General features: G+C 35.0%; 1 protein-coding gene across 2 annotated transcripts in view; it reads right to left on the bottom strand.

The window, feature by feature from the left end:
• Positions 1 to 18,408, bottom strand: part of LOC145694952 (nuclear RNA export factor 1-like) — a 144,677-nt gene that overhangs the window by 106,480 nt on the left and 19,789 nt on the right. For both annotated transcript variants that reach the window (XM_081771755.1, XM_081771753.1), the window contains exons 2-3: positions 4,004 to 4,061; positions 3,099 to 3,183 (exon numbers count right to left, since the gene is read on the bottom strand). In XM_081771755.1, the coding sequence (XP_081627881.1) occupies positions 3,099 to 3,183; positions 4,004 to 4,061 (143 nt within the window). The remainder of the gene's footprint in view (positions 1 to 3,098; positions 3,184 to 4,003; positions 4,062 to 18,408) is intronic.

Genomic DNA, 18,408 nt, shown 5'->3' with positions numbered 1-18,408 from the left:
TTCCATCCTATTCGAAATAGCTGCCTATTCAGTCTTCTGCTTATATTGACCAACATATTTTAAATTGGATTCATGTCAGACGAGTTTTGAGGCCACACGAGTCTCTGAATACTCTTATTTTTGAACCACGTATTAAAGATTTTCCCTCAGTGACATTGAAGCATTCTGAAAAACGAGGTAGTCCACATTTTCTTCATAAAAGTAATCTTAAGCTGTTGTAAGAACTTTACGTACCGCAATTTGAAGATATTTCCATGCATCAACTGACCCTTTACATATATCCATCCTTCTGACACCTTTAGCGGTGAAGGTACCCCTTACTATCGCTCAGTAAATGAATTTTTGCCTCTCTGAAACACAACCCTTGTCAAGTTCCTTGCTCGTTTGTATCCATAACCTCCCATTACCATTTCCCACTATTCTAAATTTTTTTCAACGTACAAAACGATGTGCTTTTAGTTGTCTTAAGCCGAAGTTGCATATCGGCTCACAAAGCTACGTGTTGATGATCTCTGTGCTTTTGTCAGTTTCGACTTCTTACGCGGTTTCTTCTTCGTAATATCCTCTTCATACAGTCAAGACAATACAGTTGTACGTGTAACTGCAGATCCAAGGTCATCTCGAATTAAAGATGCAAGTTGTCGGGAACTCATTCCTTGATCCTGCAGTTGGCGATCTGCTCTGGGTGATGCTTTCTTTTCTCTATTACACTGTTGACGAAAGGATGATTTGTTGTGCTCTTTTTGCCTATGAATTACTTTCCTGTCGTCAAATGCTGTATTTTGAGTATTCAACCCATCTCCCGTAGAGATTTACCTTAGCTGTGCAAAACAAGAATAATACCTTGTTCAAATGGCGACAAGTCACATTTCTTACTCATCTTGTTTGTTTACAGTCCGCATGTAGCAACACAATGCTGCACGACAACAATACTACCATTTAACACTGTCCGAACAATGAAAAGGCAAAGAGCAATCACAAAATACTATTTACCTAGGCCTACACTTCTCAAATGCAATGCAGAAGTCCCACTACAATAACTTGCGAAGCGCTCTCAGTACCACCTAGCAAGAATATTACTGATACACAAACAACTGGCAAGCTCTGTTGTACACTACAGGTGCCACAGATAACGCAAATGAACTATTTCATTCTTCGTTTCCTTCTATTCCTCTTCTAGCGGACTGCAACTATAGTTTTCTGTATACGTTACCCTGAGAATTGAAGTGTCGCTATTTTTTTCTTTACAGAATCTATATGTATATGTACGTATTTATTATCTCATTCTTAACAGCATTGTGTTTTCCGACCCTGTTCATATTCGTATTTATTTTTTACGCTGTTCGATATTCTTTCGTTTTGGCAGTTGGCAACATAAAATTTTCCTTTCTCTTTTCCAGTCTTATTGAGATGGAAACCCTCCTTCATTGTTTCACCTTTCTTTTTGTCTTTATCGATATTTTGTAGACGATTTCCAATGAATTTTCAATTATTTCGTACCGCACTTTACTTCTTCTGTTCCTTCTCATTGGTACTTGCTCAGCAAACTTCCTTCATACACTTATTCTATTTACTATTTTTATATACAATTAGTTTGTTACAGTTCTAAACTGTGTATGTTTGATAGCAGCATAATGGAGTATTACATAATAAAGAGCTATCATTTAGTCCATGTCGAATCGTGAATATCAATTTTTTTTTTTTTTTTTTTTTTTAATTTCTGTAACCAACTTAAGGGCGCCGATACTGCCCTTCCCCCAATGCTCATGTGAGCACCCATGTATTTTATGAATATATATTTTTAAATGTATTTTTTATTGTTATATGTATTGTTATACGTATTTTTTTTATAAATATACAATATTTGGCATAATTTGCATTCAATTTGTCTTAAAATCCTCATATATGCCATCTTAGACCCTTATCTGGCAATCAAACACATATCTGAATTCCCCCTACCCAAAGTTATAGAGAAATCGGCGCCCTTGCTTAAACTGTCTTTCGTATATAGGTAATCTCAAAATCAAAAAAGATCTGTAGACATAAATTATCATATATTCGGTTACATTCGAAATTATTGGAAACTGCGTATTGACATTGGACCCCTTTTATGCTGCAGCCGCCTAAATGACACAAGTGACCGCCAGGAAGTTATCCTTGCACACAATGTTCCACAAGGGGAGTTACAGTATATACACACTACTCCGTCAATTACTTTGGTGACCATTTGCGCCCTGCTCTTAGGGGCAACATCTTATCTCCTGTAATCGGGACCCATCATTCACCACAGCAAATACGATGTCATACGATGGAAAAAGTTAAAAACTTATTGCAAAAATAAGGTTGGGAAGTGTTGGAGCAACCACCATATTCGTCTGACGTGAGTCCCAGAGACTACGATTTGTTAGGATTAGGATTAGGATTTAGATTTCTGGGCTTTCAGCATCTAAGGCCATTTAGCTCTTCACGTTTGAGGGATGACGTCCCTCGGCGAGCACACAATCCGGGGAAACGGAAGAAAGAAGGATGGGGGAAGGAAGGAAGCGGCCTGGGACCTATAAGTTCGGTACCACCCCGCCATTTGCCTGGTGTGAATGAGGAAAACTCAGGAAAACCTTATTCAGAGTGGCTGGCCTGAAAAAGCGTTTTACACTTTTTAGACCGAGTGCCCCCACCGGGAATCGAACCCAGGAGAGACTACGATTTGTTTCCCAAAATCAAGGAATCGTCTGAGAGGGAAACGTTTTAGAGACTCCCGAGCATCATTTCGGCCATATAGCGGTCTCTGCGAGAGCTATCACTTACGTCCAACGTCTGCCAGATCTTTGTAAATGTGTTGGCACAGTAGCAGGAAACTACACAAAAAAATTCTAAATAATATGATGTGAGTATCATTTCACTTTTTCAGACAAGTTGCTAAAAAAAATTTAAAGAAAAAAACTCCTACATGGCGTTTACATGTATGATAATAAATTGCACTTAAACACTTGTGAACACTTGAATTACAAAAGGCAAACGCACTTTTGAAATCTGGTACACACACACACACACACACACAAAAAAAAAAATCCTTTAGATTAACAGAAAGAAAATCTTACCTGAACGCGAAACCATGTCGGAGTATTGGCTAGGAAATCTTTGTTAGGCTGTAGTACCATCACCTGCCCCAACCCTTGAGGTTTACTGAAAGAAGTAATGTACAGCAATAAGAGTTTTATTTATTTATTTCTCAAGGACAGCTTATAACCCACTCTTTTTTTCACTAAAAGGGTAAAGTGACCTATTGTTCAACAACTTGTACCCAAAATCACTACACTTAGAAATTTCAAATTTGATCAGTATTGTTTTACGAAAGAAAAATGAGAAGAAAATACTTTCGATAATATGAGTCCTTAGGAAAAGGAAAAAAAAAAATATTTTTCTTTATTTAAAAAAAAAAAAAAAAGTCAATCTCACGTATTACTGAAACTGGAGATACAAAATTCAGCAGACATAATCTTCATTAAACATAACCCAATATTTAAACATTTTTTGAAAACAAACTCCCAAGGGACCAAAAAGGAGTGATTAGGTATATACTGTTCCCTATATACCGGTATATATTTTCGTTCACCAATGGAAGAACCATTGAAAGGAGAAAAACAAAACCAAACGGTACGCATACGAACATGTAAATAAATTATAGGATAAACACAAATAATCAAATTAACACACAGAACGCACAGAAATTATTAATTGAATTATCACGGCATATTTCGTACAACAATACAAAGACAAACCACCGTTCAATATTATACTTAATATTAGGTAACTGGGAAAACGATATGTAACACTTTCTTTACATCTCTTACATCATTAAAGTATTAGAAGATTCATGTAAGAGAAATTGATGTTTTCTGGTCATTTCATCAGCAAGTGATATAAAGAAACGGAAATCCCAGTATAAGATTGAAAAAACAAAGATCAAAAGAAATGCTCACTATAACTAGACTACCATACTCACAATGTAATAGTGCTATTGTTTGATGTTGAGAAGTACTGGTTCCAGAAGACTTGCGAATCTGAAACAAATACAAATGGTATTTTAAATACTATCAGCATGAGTACAATGAATTAATGTTTCAACAAAAACATATTCAATAAATTACGTAAAAAATGCATTTTAAGTATTTTTCTATGGTTAGCGTTAATTTTCTAGGGATGGATATGAATAAATTTTAATGCTACAGCTGTGAAAAGTGAATCAAATCAGTAAATACAACACTGAAACGACAAAACTTGTTTTCAAGTATAAACTAATGAAACTGCCGGTTATGCAAGTACTTAATAATAATAATAATAAAAAAGTTATGAAACAACATTATATCTACAACTGCTCTGTTAAAAGACGAAATTTTGGTACCAGTAGTTTTGCCTCGGTAATTTTGGCATCAAGAAACGATGCAACGGAAATTTTGACACCAAAAAATGAAGTAAACGAAAGTACAGAAAAATTATAATATGTTCTGAATATGCATTTTATGAATTTTTATTCTGTTGCATATTAAGACTGTGCTTTAGGACATTCACTACTTGCTACAATTATATTTTTAAATAGGTATTACTATTTAGAACTCATGTTAAATGCTCATATGTACACGACTAGTTCGAATTCAATTTCCTTGGAGGAGGAACAAATTTTTCGTTTTGACTCAGCAGCATTTTGGAGGATTCCGGTCTGGAGGCCTGAAATAATGGCAATAAGAATCAATGCATTGAGCACGTATTACTAACTTTCAAGTGTTCTATCTCGCTGGGTGTAGCTCTTCATGGATTTGCAATCCCAATGTGTTTACTTACTGCTTCACATTAGAGATGATAAAAAGATCCTAATTGACAGAATACTCTACTAAAAGATTTGCTTCTAGTTAAACATATGTTCTTAAAGACATAAAACAGTGTCCAATGGAATGAACTCCCGAAATCTCAATATAATTGTAAAATTTTATTGAGCACTTGCAACAGTTGAATCTATTTTTCAAAATGTAGTTTTAAGTAGACTATAAAATTTAGTAATGAAAAAGTTTAGTGTCGAAAATTTTTCAGTATACGCGATTCTAAGACATCTCCTTTTCATTTATTGTATTTACTTCTAATTTCAATCATGTGTTGATAAATTTTAAGGTTATGACTTTCGAGGTCAACAAGAAAAATAGGAAACTAATTGAAAGTCCAAAGAAACATAAGTCTACAATAGGTTTTTCGTAAAGCAATGAATTTTACATTTATCACACTTATTCGGAAGCTTCAATTTCAGCTGAACGATGTTCCCAGGATATATAAAAATATACCCTGACTAAGCAGAAGTAAGGCCATATAGTCTTTAAAAATAACTTCAACTTGACAAAACGTCAAGGTCTGTATACAAGTCTTTTCTTATCACAGCATCACACACATCATAATACCAAATAATAAGTAGTATATATGGAAAGTAAGATCGTGCTCCGTCACGTAACTCTACCTCTAGAAATTCAGGAAATTTTGGTGTGCAGGACTAATGGCCAACCTTCACCAATATTTAGTTTCAGCCCTTACAGTTGAACTAATTTCACTTTGATGCTGCGAAATTTTACGTACTATAGTACATGATTGTATGTGCAAGTAATTATATTCTGCATATCTATAATAGCTCTCTCTCTCTCTCTCTCTCTCTCTCTCTATATATATATATATATATATATATATATATATATATATATATATATATATATATATATATATATATATATATATATATATATATATATATATATATATATATATATATATATATATATATATATATTGCATTACTTTATACGAGAACGTGGCATTTAACTATTTAATTTTTCCACGAACAAATTTCAACAGTTGTCATTTTCACGTCAGCAAGCAATGAACTGAACTCAACCCGCCGAAAGTAATTACAGTGAAACCTCTACTAACGGACTATTTTGTAATACCCAAACACTGTAAGAGGAAAATACATAGTGGCAAACCTCTCTAATGCGGATACTTTCTAGTACAAACACGGACAGTGTTCCCTGTCTTTTATAAGTATTATTTACCTCCGTATTACGAACACTTTCTCTAGAAACAAGTTGAAAAGTACATTTTCAGTAATTCATACATGTGTCACCAAGGAAGCATTGTGATAACATTTGGCTCCTCAATCGGCTGTTCAGCAACCCAGATGGAGCGTTCCTGTTTAACAACATTCTCATGTTCTTTGCTTGCATTCCACTCTCACCCAACCTGTTTTAGAATCAAAAGTGATTGACAGTTGCCCGCCGTTTGGGATGACGCGTCATTCTACTGTCCCGCTAGAATCTCTATCCAAGCAAAAGACAAGTTCGGTATTTTTTGCCCGCGGGTACGAATATTGTCTCAGTGCCTCTATTTGTAGAAACAAATCTTTTAAGTCATTCTGCACCGAATAAGCAATAAGGTGTAAGTTTCTGTGAGCTTTTGAAATGTCAAGAAAAGCGCTAATGTTAAAAGAAAAAATCGAATTGATTGAATTTTCGAAGAAAGAAAACTGAGGTGTGCGAAGGATAGCTTAACATTTTTGTATCGGTAAAACACAAGCAGCTGAAATAATAATAATAATAATAAAACAAGACAAGGACGTTGTGGTGTGAAAATGGCAATGAAAAACAGCGTTGCGGTACTTTGAACAGTGTTGGTGTGCACGTGAATAAAGTTGTATTTGAATGGTTCTGTTGAGTGCGAAATTAAAACATTCCTGTGTGAGAGTCGATGCTACAAGCTAAGGCTTTGGAGGTAGCAGCAGAAATGGGTGTTACAGATTTCAAAGCCTAGAATGAGTGGTTAGAGAAGTTTCGGATTAGACATAAAATTCCTTTGAAAGCGATTTGTGAAGAATCCGCAGAAGTTGATATAAAAAAATGCTAAGAAATGAAGTAAAACATGAAGACACTTGCAACTTAGTTTTCAAAATTTGATGTGTAAGACTTAATAATAGAGCTATAAGTATCCAGCCAGTGTGATTAATTGATGAGAATGCTATGATTTTAAGGTTACTCCCAATTAGCTTCTCAAAGTAAGTCCAATATAGAAGTTCCTTCCGCAGCTGTACATTTAAGTGTTGGTTTGGTTCCACATATCGAAAGTAAAAATTTTTAAGATCATAAGGTAAATTTCACTGGTAAACAAAATAGTTCAGATAATAGATCGTCCAATGAATGTAGGCAAACTGAAGTATCATTCAAAAGAAGTAGCGTGTTTGTGCATAATTAAAAGGATGTTTCTAATACCACAAACTTTTTTTTTTTCGAAAGAAACTTAGATATTATGGTAATGATAACCATTCGCCAGTAAACGAAGAAGTCTCAGGAAACAATAAAACGGGAAAGAGTTCGTAATATAAGAATGTCAATGCCACGCCACAGATATCGACTAATAGTTATAAGTGCACATTGAACAGGCATAATATCACCAACTTGCAAAGGGCAAAAAACCATTTGTAATAAAATTAAAAAAGTAAAAAGTAAGCTCCAGAAAACTTATCAACTTTGAAAAGGAATACAGTAGAAGTTTCAATAATTTTTCTGAACGAAATTCTTTTTGTTTTGGAGAATGAAATAACCGAAAAATGGCACAACAAATATTTTGGTCAGAGACACTCCGCACAGTATGGAGAAATAAAAATAGCAAATAGAAATAAGAAGTAAGTGTATTTTGAGACTTTTAAATGCCTTAGATTTCAAATTCTCACAAATTAGGTATTTGAAATTCCGCAACCCGTACAGGCTAGAATTCTTGTAAGTGATGTACAATTAAACAATTCGAAAAGGTATTGGATAAATGGTAAATGCTTTACAGCCCATTCAGTTATTAGTACATACGATGTAGTTTATGTTTTTACGATTTATTATAAATTTATCCGAAAAAACTTCGAAAATATTTTCGTAAAATGTTGTTAGTTCGTAAACAAGGATTTTAGGGATTGGGTAAACCTTCATTCAGCATTAAAAAAACAAAAGGAAAGAAAGAAAAAAGTAAATATTGTTCTTATATAACATACTCGTGGATAAGTGTTAATGGAAATTAAAAAGTAATCTATGACATATTGAATTTAGACCCATATGTCAGAGACTTATGGGAAAATAATTTTTGTACACGTGAAATCTTAGCCTACACCTCAGTTAATATGGTCAACCTGCTTGGGTTATTAGGTTCTGTGTTATTAGATTAAGACTGTTACGGGATTACAGTGATCAGTAACGAGTCTTCAGTCGAATTTATGTGGCGGGCTATCGCAGCTGTCTGATCACCTATACAATCATTTATGGAAGGGCACTAGGCAGTGGTACAATGCTGAAATATATAAGAGAAAACATGCATATTTATAATATGTTAAATATTTAAGGTTACTTGTTTAATCTTTGTAATGTAATAGGAATACCAGCCACAGTTTGAAACGATTTCTGATGACAAGAAATCCCCGTCCCCTCTTTTTTTCATATAATCTTTGTGGGTGCCATCTTTTCTTCCAATTTTTGCACGCTTATCTAACCCTTTTGTTGGGATCAATAAGAGGAAAGAATCATTTTGCTATGAGATTTTAATGTGAGTTGGGAGACTTCAAATTTATAGAACAGACACACGCCTGTGTCGGTGTGGTAGATCACATCATGTTCATGCCCATTTTCCGCGTATTGCATACTACGGGTAAATGTTTGGGTAAAAAGCCTGTCCAGCGCTTACTTATCCTATTATTCCGCAACCCACATATCATTATTGTATTACATTTTCCATGTTACTAACACTTTTAGAAATTCTATAGAACTTCATATGTGTATTGATTATGTAAATTTTAACGTTATGATTTGTTAGTAGTAAGTTATTTAGTGAATTTTTGTATTTTTAATTTCAAACTGATGCATCTTAGTGTACATTTCATTACTGTGTCTTGTTAATAATACATCATTAATTAATTTGTTTTTGGTATCGTAGAATGTTTTAGTTCACGTGTTGTTGTTGTTATTATTATTATTATTATTATTATTATTAATATTAGTAGTAGTAGTAGTAGTAATAATAATAATAATGACAATAAATAATAATAATAATAATAATAATAATAATAATAGCAACATCACCTTTTGTCACACCTGGAAGAGAATTAAATTCTGAAGTTATGTCATATCATACAGCTATTTTTATTATTTTACTTAAGATATGTTTGTCCACCTACATTAGGACATATTCGCCATCCCTATGAGTGAATTTTCTTTCGTTTTCTTTCTGTATCTAGTACCAAGAGATTACGTACACTATTGGATTCATGTTGTTTTCTTGCCACACTCTACGCGAATCAGTCTTTAGTTATTACAGGTACATTTTAAGAAATCAAACGTACGATATTATATGACGCCATAATTTTATGCATCTTCCAATTATTCGTGGGTAAGTTAACCCTTTCTCACAAACTGGTGCAGCAACGTATTTTCTTATACAAAGATAACAATAATCAATGGATTATCTTATCCGATCTTAATCCTCGAGTGGTGCAACTCAGGAATAAAAATTTGGATCAGAATCGGCAGGAAAGTCAATGATGGCCTACATAGACAGACTGCCAAATGTAGTAGAGTTTGGCAAAGACGAAAAATTACATTTGTAATTAATGTGTAAGTCCTTACACATTATCTCTCAAGAAGAAAAGTCTAGCCAAATTTCAAGCAAACGAGGCATGTCATTGGTGGCTTGTCCAGGTGGCATTTCAAATTCGGTTGAGATTGCACTATGCCAAACGGACAGAAGACTCGAAAGTGATCTAAAAATAGGAAGGATAATTCTAAATTACCTCGAAAGGTTTAAAAGACTCGAAGATGAGAACCGGTAAATAAATGACAACTCTGGCAGAGGTCAAATTCACATAGAATTGGATTGTACGATTGGGACAAAAATAAAGACATCGTTGGCAAAAATCATGTTTTTTATTGAAAAAAAAGCAGTTCTTTTGTTTAAACCATGTTTTTTTGGTTTAAATAATTTACTCTATGTATTTATATTAGATATGGACAGAATTTAGTTTGTTTCGCCTTGGTGTTATTGTGCAACAACAAGGTTATGCTGGAAAGGGTCACATAAGCTTAAAGCGGAATCCAAACCGCTTCTCGGCTTACATCCAAGAGAAATTGTCCATTTGGACACAAAACCGGGACTAATTGGTCACAAATGCGATTACCGACTCACTCACGAAGAACTCCTGATAAAAATACGTTGTACTGATCTTTACATATGCCTACTTGTTAATATAATTGTCAAGAGTCATTTCAGAAGGACAAAAAGATAAACATTTACACAAGTAAAAACATTATACAGAATTATATATAAATCGGGAAACTCCCGCCTTAGCCATTGGGAAACTCCTTTTATTACTTTAAATGTATCTGTACGTAAAATTTTAAGGTCAACGTATCATAATCAGAAAAATAAACACACTGCTGAACAAGACCGCACTTATTTAATATAAAAACACATTTTATATTAAGTAAGTGCAGTCTTGTTCAGCAGTGTGTTTATTTTTCTGATTTTATTCGCAAGACGTTGACTATGATTGTGTGTCAGTATCATAATCGCTACGCTAAAACCTGAGGTATTAAATTACAAATTTGGTATGTAGATATCGCTCAATAAAATTTTAAAAAAAGTCAAATCCAAGCCGATGCTGGAAGCTACGTAGGCAGTTGATAAATTTTGCCAATTTCTACCAATATATTTGAGCAACCTTGGCTTCTTTATAAAACATCAGGCATTCATTCAAGCAGAAATAAATAAATATATATATATGGGCGATTCCACGAAAAAGGGAAATTTTCACTTCGAAAATTTTTGTTCCGTTGATGGTCGCCTATTTCGAAAAAAATATCAGATGCACTTACTACTACTAAGTACATGTTAATTAGATGTTCAGCAGAGCTGAATCGTTATTGGTGTAGCAAATAAAAAATAATAAACTTTTCAGCACCCACGGAGTTGAGACCATAGGTCACGGAGTTGAAAATTGCTGTGGAGTTGAGAAACGTGACACATCTGAGTGATAAGTTTTGGTTTATAAGTGATTAAGATTATAATTTACATAAAAATTGAAATAATTTTCCAATAATTTTTGAAGTTAGAATTATTCTCCTTATGTTGAATAAAATTCTAACAAACTAGATGACACGTAATTTGTTATACAAAAATACTCCAGAAAATACTGCAAACATATGAAAATATATCTAATGAAGGTTCCAAAATTGTATAAATATATATATATATATATATATATATATATATATATATATATATGTGTGTGTGTGTGTGTGTGTGTGTGTGTGTTTGTAAGTACTACATTGGGGGGAACCATCACCGGTTAAACACCAGCGCTCTGGGGAACTTTTCAAAAGTGGGGAACTTTTGGTGGTTCCCCAGAATGTTCTGACCAATTTTCCGACATCTGTGGGTCATGACGAGTCGAACGGAATATATAACGTCCGGTTCCCCATTTTGTCGCACACACCAACGCAGATCTAGTGGTGTGTGAAGAAATCGTCTAAAAGTGTGTTAAAAATGAACTTGAAAATTTTCACTAACGCCATCTGTGTGTGTTACTTGGTGTCGAGCAGGGGGTTGATCGGAGGTTCCCAAGTAAGTGGAGTTTATACCGGTCGATAGTCCTGAGGATGTAGGGTTTGTGCCTGTCGGAAGTGAAGGGAAGGGGAGGAGTTCCCCTTACTGTAGTGTATGCAAACTAACTTAAATACAGCGGAAGTGAAGGGGAGGGGAAGGAGTTCCCCTTAATGTAGTGTATGCAAACTAACTTGAATACTGCGGTGTTGCCAAATGCATATTACTTTTAACATAAAATAGATATTGGAAATTTAACAAATGTTTTACTAATATACTAATTTTAATAAAATAGTTATGGTCTATAGAGAAGAAATTGGTTGTTTGTATTTAACACAGCGTGTTTACTAGTGTAACTTGGTACGTCATTAATTAAATCTGGCAACAGTGGTGTGTTAGAACAGTCACGACATTTAGTCCCCAGTTTCCAGTTATCACATTTAAAACGTGATGGAATGTTGTCGCGTGAAAGGAATGTTGTTTTATAATCTCTGCTCTTCAGATCTGGTTTGAAAGCATTGAAAGGAAGTGTTTCATACTATAATAACTAGGTTGGTTCTTTTAAACATATGGACTGACTGTTGTTAATATAAAAGTAATCTTTTAATATAATTTACGAATAATAAATGGAAAATTTAGTGTAACTGTCACGCTTATACCATGAGAATGGAATAAAACGTATGATGATTGCAAGTGAATGAAAAAAATTGTGGAATAGGAATAGGAGGAAACGAAAGAATGTCAAGAGAACATGAACTCACTTTAAGGAAGATGTTATTTACCATGAGCGTTGGAATAATGTCCACGTGGTCCCGGGTTCAATTCCTGGATGGAGCATTCCAATTATAGGCGTCCACCCATCGTCGTGAGTCAAACTGGAGAGTCATTTGAATAAATAACATGACGGGACACTAGGTCTAGAAAGCACCTACAAGGCTTATTGACGGTAGGGTGACGCAATGGGCAAACCATCTATGCGTCATTCAGGAGGACGTAGATCCACCAGTCGTTAGCAGATTGTGTTGGAGCCGGCAAAGGAACTATAAGGCCTGTAACGCCAGTGGTTTAGGTTTTGGTTTAGTTATTAAGCATGAACCCACTTGAACTGTAATTGAACAAGGATTCCTGTAACCAAGGATATGAGTTGAAAATAGGATTCGGAATACTGTAATACGTTCAATGTTCTTCCTCCGGAAATCGAGCCCTCATTCAGGGCACCATATGCGCGCACGATGACTACTACAGCAGCAGGAAGGTCAAATAGATATAGTGTGCCGATTATCGTGGGCGGGTTAACCGGGTTGAAACCAGTGTGGTAATTGAAGGGGAGAAATTTCCAGGCACCTCTGAACACTACCCTGGAACCTCGTTCCTTAGAGCTTTCTAGGGGAGGGGGACTTGGTGATGACATGTGTAATGGTGTAATTAATTGTTGTGGTTTAGTTACAAGAATTAAATTTATAAACGAACTATCTGTATCCTACGCGCCTTGCTAAGTCTCCAACCGAAATTGAATATAAAGGAACTCGTTATGCATAATTTACTCATTTTTCGAATAGCAACAATTCGCTCTGCACCCTCAACACCCTTGATCGTCCCTTGATTCACCTTATCACCCTTGTGGGAACGTCAATGGATAACTCCAATTTACTAAAACTAGCAACGTTATAACCGTGCTTGTTATTCTCCCTCGTTTAGCTCGAGTTGCTTCATCCCTTCGGAGCTGAATCTACATCGCTCAGTTTATTTAGATATTTTTTATAAATTTTGCCTGTCATAAGAGCTTTAGTACTTCTATTTCGTAATTGTTATTTGTTGCAATATCCGCTCTCGTGACTATCCCTCACTTCGCTCGGGTAGTTTATATCACCTCTTCCACCTTCGCATACATGAACCCATCGAACGTTCCTCTCTACGTTCGAAATTAACCCCTCGCTTCGCTCAGATGGCTCAGTTAATATACGACTCAGCTCAGTCTAGCTTCGGTTGGGTGGATTTTGGTCGCCTCTTCGGAATTCGGGTTCAAGATCGCCCCTTCCACCTCGTATATACAACCGCATTGATCGTTCGTCGCTTCCCTCTGGTGACCCCAAAATATCTCGAGACTAATTTTCAGTTCGTTTGGATAATTTTAACAAATTTTGCCGGTTATACGGGATCCGCAACTTTTAGTTTTAAACTTTTGCCCTCATAATCGTTATTATTGACCCCAAAAATATCAAGAAACTAAATTTTGGCTCATTTGAATAAATTTTAGCAAATTTTGTCCGCCATATTTGATTCTTCATTTTGAATTTTTGAATTTTGATTTCACAGAAGCCGTCGCAGGGTTACACACAACAACTCACAACAATTTCATTGCAATCGGGTGAATGGTATGGAAATGCATAAAGTAACGTACGGTCAACGCCAAAAGTGCCTTACCACCCGTAATAATTTCTTTCTTTTAATATTAGGCAACCCAAAAAATTGGGTATTTGGGATGCTTGAGAATTTGAGATTTGGTACAACGTCTTTCTAATTCTCAACTACCCCAATGACCTTATTTTTGGATTGCCTAGTATTGAAGGAAAGAAAGCATTACTGGTTGTAAGGCACTTTTGGCGTTGTGTATACAAGTATATTTTAGGAAGACACTAACTTCCCCCTACCTCGAAGTTCTTCAATTTCCAAACTGGTTGAAACTTATCTGATGCTCACAAAAATCATCTGATGCTCTTGGTATCTATCGCAAGAATCATCTGCAGACACGCTACAGAAAGAAAAAAGGAGACATGGAATTTGACAATGAGATTCGAGATAACGACTTTCAGGTATCCGTCCACCTTCGCCCTTGACCAAACTCTGATTTAACAACAAGACTGCAGGTACTACAAGTCCCTTTCTCATCTAACAGAATATTTCCTATGCCCTGTTCGTCAACTACTGCCTCTATTATTTTCGGCATTGGGATAGTGTTTCTGTGTATTCATGTTCGATTTTAAAGCGATAACAAACATCCCTTTCTCATCTACTGTCTGAGCTCTGCCTTTCGATAAAAAGATTGACTATTTTACATCTAGAAAAGACGCTGAAAGTAAAGGCAGCCGGCTTACTTTGTATTCTTCGAGAGCAACCACCAATTATAGTTGCCGTAAATTAACCCTTAGAGGAGTTCTTTTTCGCGTGTTTTCTGTCTTGGTAGCGCACAGCTGCCACAAGTAAGGTTACTTTCAAAATCCTACTTCTTTTTTTAAAAAAATAAAGTGATGAAATTGCAACATTGCGGCAGCAACTCCGAACGACCACCCTTAAACTGTGGAGGAGGGTCTTAGCCAGGAGGGTGTTGGCATGTAAAATTTCAATAGAATTGCGAAGTGTTTGAAGCCACCTGCCGTTTAGTAGACCATACTTTTTATAATCATTTGCATTAACAGTGGATACCTTCCCCTACATTACCCCGGATATTGGTTTTGAATTTTACTATCTGAAATCTGGATTTCGATTTTTGACACTTTAATATCCGAAATCCGCATTTCAATTTTTGACATTTCAATATCCAAAATCTGGATTTGGGTCTTTGACTGGTATGAAATCCGAGCAAGCGTCTGCTAGTGGTTAGCGTTCTTGCTTCGCAATCGGGAGGTCCAGGGTTTGAATCCCTAGGCCGGTCATTCTGACTGATGTTTTTCCAGGGTTTTCTTTCAATTACTCCAGGCGAATGCTCGGATGGTACCTTGAACTTCAGGCCCTGGTCGTCTCCCTTCCACTCCCTTTCCCAATGTTATCTTTGTTAATTGCTCCAGTGTAAATTGTCCTCTGAGCTGTATCTGGTAGCTCATGTAAATAAATAAATAAAATCCGGATTTGATTTTCAGATAAAATTCGGAACTTTCAAAATCCGGATTTCGGACAACCGAAAATTTTTAACAGCACTTATATATATATATATATATATATATATATATATATATATATATATATATATATATATATATATACCTGGAAAATATTCTAGTGCTGTTTTCACTTTAGTCATGAGTAGTTACTAAATCAGTAAATGGTATTCCATATTTGTATTGTATTGTTTCAAGGTTTTACGTCCCTTTTCCAGAAACAAGGCTATATAGAGATGAATACGCGACAGAAAATACCACCGACATAACGTACCACTTACCCGGAGGGCTACTTGTGACTGGTTTTGTAAAGGACACTGAAAATAATCACATACGACAAAACGTACCACTTGTATGAAGGGCTTATTGCAAAGAGTTCTAATGAGTCATCAAATATGCAACAAGAATATTTAAGTATCTTCTCATATCGGAGGATTATTAAATTTTATTCCATTTGTTGTGCGTAAAAATTTAAACGAGAACTTCAGATTCAAGAGAGTTCCATTTTTTTCATCAGATGCTTCATTACTTTTTAAGGTATTTATCATTTATAGTGTTGTAAATAGAAAAAAAACCGTTCGTATTTTTTCAGAAATGTACGTTTTTTTTAGAAAAAAAACATTGCCTCTCGTTTTTTTTCTAAATTTCGTTTTTTTTCAAATAGTCATTTGTAATGCATCTTATGTCTATTTAAGTATTAAATATTTTTATGTAGGTATAATCACCGTAAAATGCAACATAAATTAAATGCTAGATACTGACACGCTACAAATATTTTACAATTTACATGAATACCATACCTATTAACAATTCGGGTTTCAGCAGTTTTCATCAATATTAACTAAGAAATAAAAGTAGAAATGAAATTTTGTTTTTTCGTGAAAGCAGGCCTTTAATAAGTACGAAAATAATGTCACGAACAGTATAAAATTCAAATAACTTGTCTAAAGGTAAAACTAATACTAATTTGCCTAATAGTATTTTTCTAAATGTCATACGTAAATAATTTGTCGACAAGATATATATGATATGCAGAGCCCGCTCTACCATATATGCAACACGTGCATTTGCGTGAAGCGGCAAGTTTGGATGGTCCGGCAAAATCTGTCATAAGTATATTATTTAAATTAAATATTTCTTGTTGGAAACAGACTTCATGATGATGGTAGTTACATTTACTAAGCTGACCTTGTATTTGAATACTACATTCATAAATTATGTTTAGGTTGCATTAGTTTAAGGCCACATGGACAATGCTAAAACAAATGGTCGAATAAATCCGAACACAAATTGCTTGATTGTTGCCAAATGCAAGAATTCAATTCTCGAATAGTAGTGAATATCTGTTCCATTTAGTAAGGTATCACAGTTTTGATATGACAACTAGTCTTTTCTTGTCAGAAACAAGTCCCTTATCATTGAAGATAGAAACAAGTTCTTAAAAGAGAAATCAAGAAATAAAGATAAAAGAGCTAGTTGCACTGGAATTGCAAACTGATACATTGAGATTGAAGCTCGATAGTGAATTCTATAAAAAGGATTACCATCTCTCCTCTGCAGGTGTGTTTGCTTTATCTTTCACTAACATAATAGATTAATATTTAAAAAAAAAAAAAAAAAAAAAAAACCAGACACAACGGGATTGCATTTTTAGAGTAAGTATTTAAGCCTTTCTGAGTGCAACTGCACTTACCCTCATCTTTGTTGTTCATGCTAGAGTAGCATACTTAAAATTTGTTCTTTCTGGAGAAAGGGGGAGGCGGCAAATTATGCCATTGCATGGGGTGACAAATTGACTAGGACCGGCCCTGATGATATGTATATACAAGACATGAATATAGGATGACACAATTTTAAGCAATGCAGGCTGTTTCAAAATTCATATTAGGGTTTTGAAACTTTGTAGTATCTATTACAATTAACTTACAATTATAAATATTATATCAAATGAAAGAGCAACTCAAACAGTTTTCTACGAACGCATGTAGCCTACATGCATTGTTTCTTCTGTCTGCCGTTAGAAAGAGCAAGCAGCAAAGATGTAGACTAGATGAGCAGAAAGTTTTTTTGTGTTTTAATAAAGACAATCTGTACAGTGCAACGGTCTGTGTGAAGAATATTAAGGAGACGCTTGCAACTACGTCCTTATCGTTTGCAATTGCTACAGATCTAAAGCCTACAGACTACGGTTTACGTGCCAATTTCGCAAGTGAAATATTGCTGCATAACAATGAAGATTTTCTGGATCGTGTCGTCTTCAGTGATAAATCGACATTTCACCTAAGAGCTAATGTGAACACTCATAATGTTTGTATCTGGCCGTCAGCAAATCCTCAGGAGATGGTACACTTGAAACGAGACTCCCCTAAATTGAATGTGTTTTGTGCCATATGGCGGAAAGTTTATGGGCCTTTCTGGCCTATCGACTAGATGTGTGCCGTGTGACGAATGAATCTCACATTGAACACTTGTAGCAAAGACTGTTTGAGGTGCTTGATGCATTGCTTTACTTGATGCATTGCTTATAATTGTACGTAAAATGTAATAAGTACTACGAAGACTTAAAACCCCGATATTCATTTTGAAACACCCTGCATTTCTCACCAACAGTGTTGGAACTAAGATGTAAAAAGGAGAGAAAATTTTCCTTATAAAGTTATTGTTTACAACAACGATATTATTATTAGTCGAGACTATAAGTACAACAACAACACGAGTTAGTAGTCAAAAAATGTAATCAAATGTATACTCGGTGGCCCAGGTGGGCAAAGTGGCACACACGGCTGTGTCATTTGTTTAATCCACTCCTGTGTGGACACTAATTAAGATATCGGGATATTATTCTTGCAAAATATGGTTGGACTATAGTTTATCA

The sequence above is a fragment of the Thermobia domestica genome, chromosome 9 (genome assembly GCF_964235325.1).
Source record: "Thermobia domestica chromosome 9, izTheDome1.hap1.1, whole genome shotgun sequence".
In the NCBI taxonomy this organism is placed as follows: Eukaryota; Metazoa; Arthropoda; class Insecta; order Zygentoma; family Lepismatidae; genus Thermobia; species Thermobia domestica.
The sequence above is the reverse complement of the archived record's forward strand: the minus strand, read 5'-3'. Positions and strand labels throughout refer to the sequence as shown.